The sequence below is a fragment of the Cryptomeria japonica genome, chromosome 10 (assembly GCF_030272615.1).
Source record: "Cryptomeria japonica chromosome 10, Sugi_1.0, whole genome shotgun sequence".
Classification (NCBI taxonomy): Eukaryota; Viridiplantae; Streptophyta; class Pinopsida; order Cupressales; family Cupressaceae; genus Cryptomeria; species Cryptomeria japonica.
The window spans coordinates 450428069-450436153 of record NC_081414.1 but is presented as its reverse complement, the minus strand read 5'-3'; the positions used below and the strand labels follow the sequence as shown (position 1 = coordinate 450436153).

Genomic DNA, 8085 nt, shown 5'->3' with positions numbered 1-8085 from the left:
AACACCATGTATGCTATCAGCTTGGGAATAGGGACTTGAGTTTCGAAAGCTTGTTGTGCCTGCAAACACCAATTTTGATGCTCCAAAATCGATGATTTTGAAGCATAAGCTCCAAACTAATTTTTATGTTGCAAAAATGAGGCTTTTGAGTCACAACCTTCGAAATGAGGTTCTAAGAGCATGATGTGCGTCAAAATCAAATTTTGACGCTACCGGCTCCAGAATCAGGACTTGCATCTTGAAACCTTTTTGTGCGTGTTTTGAAACTGGTGCTTTCAAGCCACATGCTCCAAAATGAGTTTCTAAGAGCATGATGTGCATTAAAATCACGTTTTGAAACTGTAGGATCCAGAATAGGGACTTGCGTCTCGAAAGCCTGTTGTGCCTCCGAACACCAATTTTGATGCTTTGGAACCGATGATTTTGAGGCATAAGCTCCAAAACAAGGTTCCAAAAGCACGATTTGCGTCAAAATCATATTTTGATGCTACCGGCTCCAGAATCAGGACTTGCATCTTGAAACCTTGTTGTGCCTCTAAACATCGATTTTGATGCTCCAAAATTTGGGTTTTTCAGGCACAATTTCTGAAACAGGGTTCTAAGAGCACAATGTGCATCAAAATTAAATTTTGATGCTACTGGCTCTAGAATTGGGGCTTGAATTTTGAAACCTTGTTGTGCCTCAAAATATTGATTTTGATGCTCTTAGTCTTGGGCTTTTTAGGCACAAGCTTCGAATGAGGTTTTAAGAGCACGATGTGCGCCAAAATCAGATTTTGACGCTATTGACTCTATAATCGAGACTTGCATCTTGAAACTTTGTTGTGTCTCCAAAAATTGATTTTGATGCTCCAAAACTGGGTTCTAAGGGCACAATGTGCATCAAACTTGAATTTTGATGCTACTGGCTCTAGAATAGTGGCTTTCATCTTGAAACCTTGTTGTGCCACAAAACATTGATTTTGATGATCCGAAACCAGGGCTTTTGAGGCACAAGCTTTGAAATGAGGTTCTAAGAGTACGATGGTCACCAAAATCAGATTTTGATGTAATTGACTCTAGAATCAGGACTTGCATCTTGAAACATTGATCAATAAAGATAATATCTAGTTTTATCTCTGGTTTAATTAAGAGGGGTCATGGAAAGAACAGGTTCAAAATCATGATCAATTCCTTTTTCAAATCCTGCTGCAGCTGCACGAGCTCTTCCTGCATGCCACAAATGACCTACGAAAAAGAAAAATCCTAGAACAAAATGAGAGGTGGCTAACCAACTTCGAGGTGAGACATAATTGACCGCATTAATCTCGGTAGCTACACCACCCATAGAATTTAAAGAACCTAAAGGAGCATGAGTCATATATTCTGCTGAACGTCATTCTTGTCAAGGTTGTATTTCTTTTTTTAGCTTACTCAGGTCCAAACCATTAGGACCTCTTAGAGGTTCCAACCAGGTAGCACGAAGATCCGAAAAATGCATTGTTTCCCCTCCAGAAATAATTTCTCCAGTAGGAGAACGCATAAGATATTTACCTAAACCAGTAGGCCCTTGGGTAGACCTCACACTAGCTCCAAGACGTTGGTCTGTAACTAGAAAAGTAAATGCTTGTGCTTGAGAGGCCTCTAGGCCGGTAGGTCCATAGAATTCATTGGGATAAGCTGTATTGTTAAACCAAACAAAACAACAAGCAATGAAAACTGATTTTGATACTCCAAAATTGAGTCTTTCGAGGGACAAACTCTGAAATGAGCTTCTCAAAGAATGATGTTTGTCAAAATGGAATTTTGATGCTACTGGCTCCGGAATAGGGACTTGTTTCTTGAAACCTTGTTGTGCCTCAAAACATTGATTTTGATGTGCCAAAATTAGGGCTTTCCAGGCACAATCTTCGAAATGAGGTTCTCAGAGCATGATGTACATCAAAATTGCATTTTGACTCTACCCACTCTGGAATTGGGACGTGTGTCTTGAAACCTTGTTGTGAATCCAAACACTAATTTTTATGTTCCAAAAATTAGGCTTTTGAGTCACAACCTTCGAAATGAGGTACTAAGAACACCACGTTTGTCAAAATCTTGTTTTGATGCTATCAGCTTGAGAATTGGGACTTTTGTCTTGAAAATTGTTGTGCCTCAAAGCATTGATTTTGATGCTCTGAATCTGGGACTTTTGAGGCACAAGCTTCGAATGAGGTTTTAAGAGCACGATGTGCACCAAAATCAGATTTTGACGCTATTGATTATATAATCGGGACTTGCATCTTGAAACTTTGTTGTGACTCCAAAAATCAATTTTGATGCTCCAAAACTGGGGCTTTTAAGGCACAATTTCTAAAACAGGGTTCTAAGGGCACAATGTGCATCAAACTTGAATTTTGATGCTACTGGCTCAAGAATAGGGGCTTGCATCTTGAAACCTTGTTGTGCTTCAAAACACTGATTTTGATGATCCGAAACCATGGCGTCTGAGGCACAAGCTTCGAAATGAGTTCTAAGAGCACGATGTGCACCAAAATCAAATTTTGATGCTATTGACTCTAGAATCAGGACTTGCATCTTGAAACCTTGTTGTGCCTCCAAACATTGATTTTGATGCTCCAAAACTAAGTCTTTCGAGGCACAAGCTTTTAAATGAGCTTCTCAAAGAATGATGTGCGTCAAAATGGGATTTTGATGCTACTGGCTCCGGAATAGGGACTTGTTTCTTCAAACCTTGTTGTGCCTCAAAACATTGATTTTGATGTGCCAAAATCAGGGCTTTCAAGGCACAATCTCTGAAATGAGGTTCTAAAAGCATGATGTACATCAAAATTGCATTTTGACTCTACCCACTCTGGAATTGGGAATAGCGACTTGCGTCTCGAAAGCTTGTTGTGCATACAAACACAAATTTTGATACTTTGAAACCAATGATTTTGAGGCATAAGCTCCAAAACAAGGTTCTAAGAGCACGATGTGCTTCAAAATCAAATTTTGACACTACCAGCTCCAGAATCAGGACTTGCATCTTGAAGACTTGTTGTGCCTCCAAACATCGATTTTGATGCTTCAAAATTGGGGCTTTTGAGGCACAATTTCTGAAAAAGGGTTCTAAGAGCACAATGTGCATCAAAATTAAATTTTGATTCTACTGGCTCTAGAATTGGAGCTTGCATCTTGAAACCTTGTTGTACCTCAAAACATTGATTTTGATACTCTAAATCTGGGGCTTTTGAGGCACAAGCTTCGAATGATGTTTTAGGAGCACGATGTGCGCCAAAGTAAGATTTTGACGCTATTGACTCTATAATGGGGACTTGCATCTTGAAACTTTGTTGTGACTCCAAAAATCGATTTTGATGCTCCCAAACCTAGGCTTTTGAGGCACAATTTCTAAACGGTTCTAAGGGCACAATGTGCATCAGACTTGAATTTTGATGCTACTGGCTCTCGAATCCTTGTTGTGCCTCAAAACATTGATTTTGATGATCCGAAACCAGGGCTTTTGAGGCACAAGCTTCGAAATGAGGTTCTAAGAGCATGATGTGCACCAAAATCAGATTTTGATGGTTTTGACTCTATAATTAGGACTTGCATCTTGAAACCTTGTTGTGCCTCCAAACATCGATTTTGATGCTCCAAAACTGAGTTTGGAGTATCAAAATCGATGTTTGGAGGCACAACAAGGTTTCAAGATGCAAGTCCTGATTCTGGAGACGGTAGCGTCAAAATTTGATTTTGACACACATCGTGGTCTTAGAACCTTGTTTTGGAGCTTATGCCTCAAAATCATCGGTTTCGAAGCATCAAAATTGGTGTTTGGAGGCACCACAAGCTTTCGAGACGCAAGTCCCTATTCCGAAGCCTGTAGTGTCAAAACGTGATTTTGATGCACATCGTGCTCTTAGAAACTTATTTTGGAGCATGCGGCTTGAAAGCACCAGTTTCAAAACACCCAAATCAATGTTTAAAGGCACAACAAGGTTTCAAGACACAAGTCCCAATTCTCAAGCTGATAGCATCAAAACACAATTTTGACAAACGTGGTGTTCTTAGAACCTCATTTCGGAGGTTGTGACTCAAAAGCTTCCTTTTTGGAACATAAAAATTAGTGTTTGGAGTCACAACAAGGTTTCAAGACACAAGTCCCAATTCCAGAGTGGGTAGTGTCAAAATGCAATTTTGATGTACATCATGCTCTTAGAACCTCATTTCGGATATTGTGCCTTGAAAGCCCCGATTTTGGCACATCAAAATCAATGTTTTGAGGCACGATAAGGTTTCAAGAAACAAGTCCCTATTCCGGATCCAGTAGCGTCAAAATGAAATTTTGACGTACGTCGTTCTTTGAGAAGCTCATTTCAGAGCTTGTTCCTCAAAACACTCAGTTTTGGAGCATCAAAAGAAATGTTTGGAGGCACAACAAGGTTTCAAGATGCAAGTCCTCATTCTAGAGTCAATAACATCAAAATATGATTTTGGTGCACATCGTGCTCTTAGAACCTCATTTAGACACTTGTGCCTCAAAAGCCCTGGTTTCGGATCATCAAAATTAGTGTTTTGAGGCACAACAAAATTTCAAGATGCAAGCACCTATTCTAGAGCCAGTAGCTTCAAAATTGAAGTTTGATGCACATTGTGCCCTTAGAACCCTGTTTTAGAAATTGTGCCTCAAAAGCCCCAGTTTTGGAGCATCAAAATCGATATTTGGAGTCACAACAAAGTTTCAAGATGCAAGTCCCAATTATAGAGTCAATATTGTCAAAATTTGATTTTGGCGTACATCATGCTCTTAAAACCTCATTCGAAGCTTGTGCCTCAAAAGCCCCAGATTCATAGCATCAAAATCAATGTTTTGAGGCACAACAAGGTTTCAAGATGCGAGCCCCTATTCTATAGCCAGTAGCATTAAAATTTAATTTTGATGCACATTGTGCTCTTAGAACCCCGTTTCAGAAATTGTGCCTCAAAAGCCCCAATTTTGGAGCATCAAAATTGATGTTTGGAGACACAACATGGTTTCAAGAAACAAGTCTTGATTCTGGAGCCAGTACCATCAAAATTTGATTTTGATGCACATCGTGCTCTTAGAACCTTGTTTTGGAGCTTATCCCTCAAAAGCATCCGTTTCAAGACATCAAAATTGGTGTTTGGAGGCACAACAAGCTTTCGAGACGCAAGTCCATATTCCGGAGCTTGTAGTGTCAAAACGTGATTTTGATGCACAACGTGCTCTTAGAAACTCGTTTCGGAGCATGTGGCTCGAAACCACTAGTTTCAAAATACCCAAATCAATGTTTAAAGGCACAATAAGGTTTCAAAACACAAGTCCCAATTCTCAAGCTGATAGCATCAAAACATGATTTTGACAAACATGGTGTTCTTAGAACCTCATTTCCAAGGTTGTGACTCAAAAGCCTCATTTTTGTAACATAAAAATTAGTGTTTGAAGTCACAACAAGGTTTCAAGACACAAGTCCCAATTCCAAAGTGGGTAGAGTTAAAATGCAATTTTGATGTACATCATGCTCTTAGAACTTCATTTCAGAGATTGTGCCTTGAAAGCCCTGATTTTGGCACATCAAAATCAAAGTTTTGAGGCACAACAAGGTTTCAAGAAACAAGTCCCTATTCCAGAGCCAATAGCGTCAAAATTCCATCATTCTTTGAGAAGCTCATTTAAGAGCTTGTGCCTCAAAAGACTCAGTTTTGGAGCATCAAAATCAATGTTTGGAGGCACAACAAGGTTTCAAGATGCAAGTCCTGATTCTAGAGTCAATAGCATCAAAATTTGATTTTGGTGCACATCATGCTCTTAGAACCTCATTTTGAAGCTTGTGCCTCAAAAGCCATGGTTTTGGATGATCAAAGTTAGTGTTTAGAGGCACAACAAGGTTTCAGTAACTTCAAAATTTAAGTTTGATGCACATTGTGCCCCTAGAACCCTGTTTTAGAAATTGTGCCTCAAAAGCCCTAGTTTGGGAGCATCAAAATCGATTTTTGGAGTCACAACAAAGTTTCAAGATGCAAGTCCCGATTATAGAGTCAATAGCGTCAAAATCTGATTTTGGCGCACATCGTGCTCTTAAAACGTCATTTGAAGCTTGTGCCTCAAAAGACCCAGATTCAGAGCATCAAAATCAATGTTTTGAGGCAAAACAAGGTTTCAAAATGCAAGCCCCGATTCTAGAGCTAGTAGCATCAAAATTTAATTTTGATGCACATTGTGCTCTTAGAACCCTCTTTTAGAAATTATGCCTCAAAAGCCCCAATTTTGGCGCATCAAAATCGATGTTTGGAGGCAGAACAAGGTTTCAAGATGCAAGTCCTGATTCTGGAGCCGGTAGCGTCAAAATTTGATTTTGACGCACATCATGCTCTTAGACTTGTTTTGGAGCTTATGCCTCAAAATCATTGGTTTTGAAGCATCAAAACTGGTGTTTGGAGGCACAACAAGCTTTCGAGACGCAAGTCCCTATTCCGGAGCATGTAGTGTCAAAACGTGATTTTGATGCACATCGTGCTCTTAGAAACTCCTTTCGGAGCATGTGGCTCGAAAGCACCAGTTTCAAAACACCCAAATCAATGTTTAAAGGCACAACAAGGTTTCAAGACACAAGTCCAATTTCTCAAGCTGATAGCATCAAAACATGATCTTGACAAACATGGTGTTCTTAGAAGCTCATTTCGGAGGTTGTCACTCAAAAGCCTCATTTTTGAAATATAAAAATTAGTGTTTCAGGACACAAGTCCCAATTCCAGAGTGGGTAGAGTCAAAATGCAATTTTGATGTACATTATGCTCTTAGAACCACATTTCGGAGACTGTGCCTTGAAAGCCCTGATTTTGGCACATCAAAATCAATGTTTTGAGGCACAACAAGGTTTCAAGAAACAAGTCCCTATTCCGGAGCCAGTAGCGTCAAAATTCCATTTTGACGTACATCATTCTTTAACAAGTTCATTTCAGAGCTTGTGCCTCGACAGACTCAGTTTTGGAGCATCAAAATCAATATTTAGAGGCACAACAAGGTTTCAAGAGGCAAGTCCTGATTCTAGAGTCAATAGCATCAAAATCTGATTTTGGTGCATATCGTGCTCTTAGAACCTCATTTCGAAGCTTGTGCCTCAAAAGCCCTAGTTTTGGATCATCAAAATCAATGTTTTGAGGCACAACAAGGTTTCATGATGCAAGCCCCGATTCTAGAGCCAATAGAATCAAAATTCAAGTTTGATGCACATTGTGCTCTTACAACCCTGTTTCAGAAATTGTGCCTCAAAAGCAATAGTTTCAAAACACGATTTTGACAAACATGGTGTTCTTAGAACCTCATTTCGGAGTTTCTGACTCAAAAGCCTCATTTTTGGAACATAAAAATTAGTGTTTGGAGTCACAACAAGGTTTCAAGACACAAGTCCCAATTCCAGAGTGGGTAGAGTTAAAATGCAATTTTGATGTATATCATGTTCTTAGAACCTCATTTCAGAGATTGTGCCTTGAAAGCCCTTATTTTGGCAAATCAAAATCAATGTTATGAGGCAGAACAAGGTTTCAAAAAACAAGTCCCTATTCCGGAGCCAGAAGTGTTAAAATTCCATCATTCTTTGAGTAGCTCATTTCAGAGCTTGTGCCTCGAAAGACTCAGGTTTGGAGCATCAAAATCAATGTTTGGAGGGCCAACAAGGTTTCAAGATGCAAGTCCTGATTCTACAGTCAATAGCATCAAAATCTGATTTTGGTGCACATCGTGCTCTTAGAACCTCATTTCGAAGCTTGTGCCTCAAAAGCCCTGGTTTCGGACCATCAAAATCAGTGTTTTGAGGCACAACAAGGTTTCAAGATGCAAGCCCCTATTCTAGAGCCAGTAGCATCAAAATTCAAGTTTGATGCACATTGTGCCCTTAGAACCCTATTTTAGAAATTGTGCCTGAAAAGCCCCAATTTTGGAGCATCAAAATTGATTTTTGGAGTGACAACAAAGTCTGAAGATGCAAGTCCCGATTATAGATTCAATAACATGAAAATCTGATTTTGGCGCACATCGTGCTCTTAAAACCTCATTCGAAGCTTGTGCCTCAAAAGTCCCATATTCAGAGCATCAAAATC

At 39.5% G+C, this 8085-nt stretch overlaps 1 protein-coding gene across 1 annotated transcript in view; it reads right to left on the bottom strand.

Moving 5' to 3' along the window:
* Positions 1–1123: 1123 nt before the first annotated feature.
* LOC131859020 (photosystem II CP43 reaction center protein-like) overlaps positions 1124–8085 on the bottom strand; it is a 127763-nt gene continuing 120801 nt past the window's right edge. Inside the window, 1 exon segment of the mRNA XM_059212532.1 lies at positions 1124–1698. Within this exon segment, the coding sequence (XP_059068515.1) occupies positions 1124–1698 (575 nt within the window).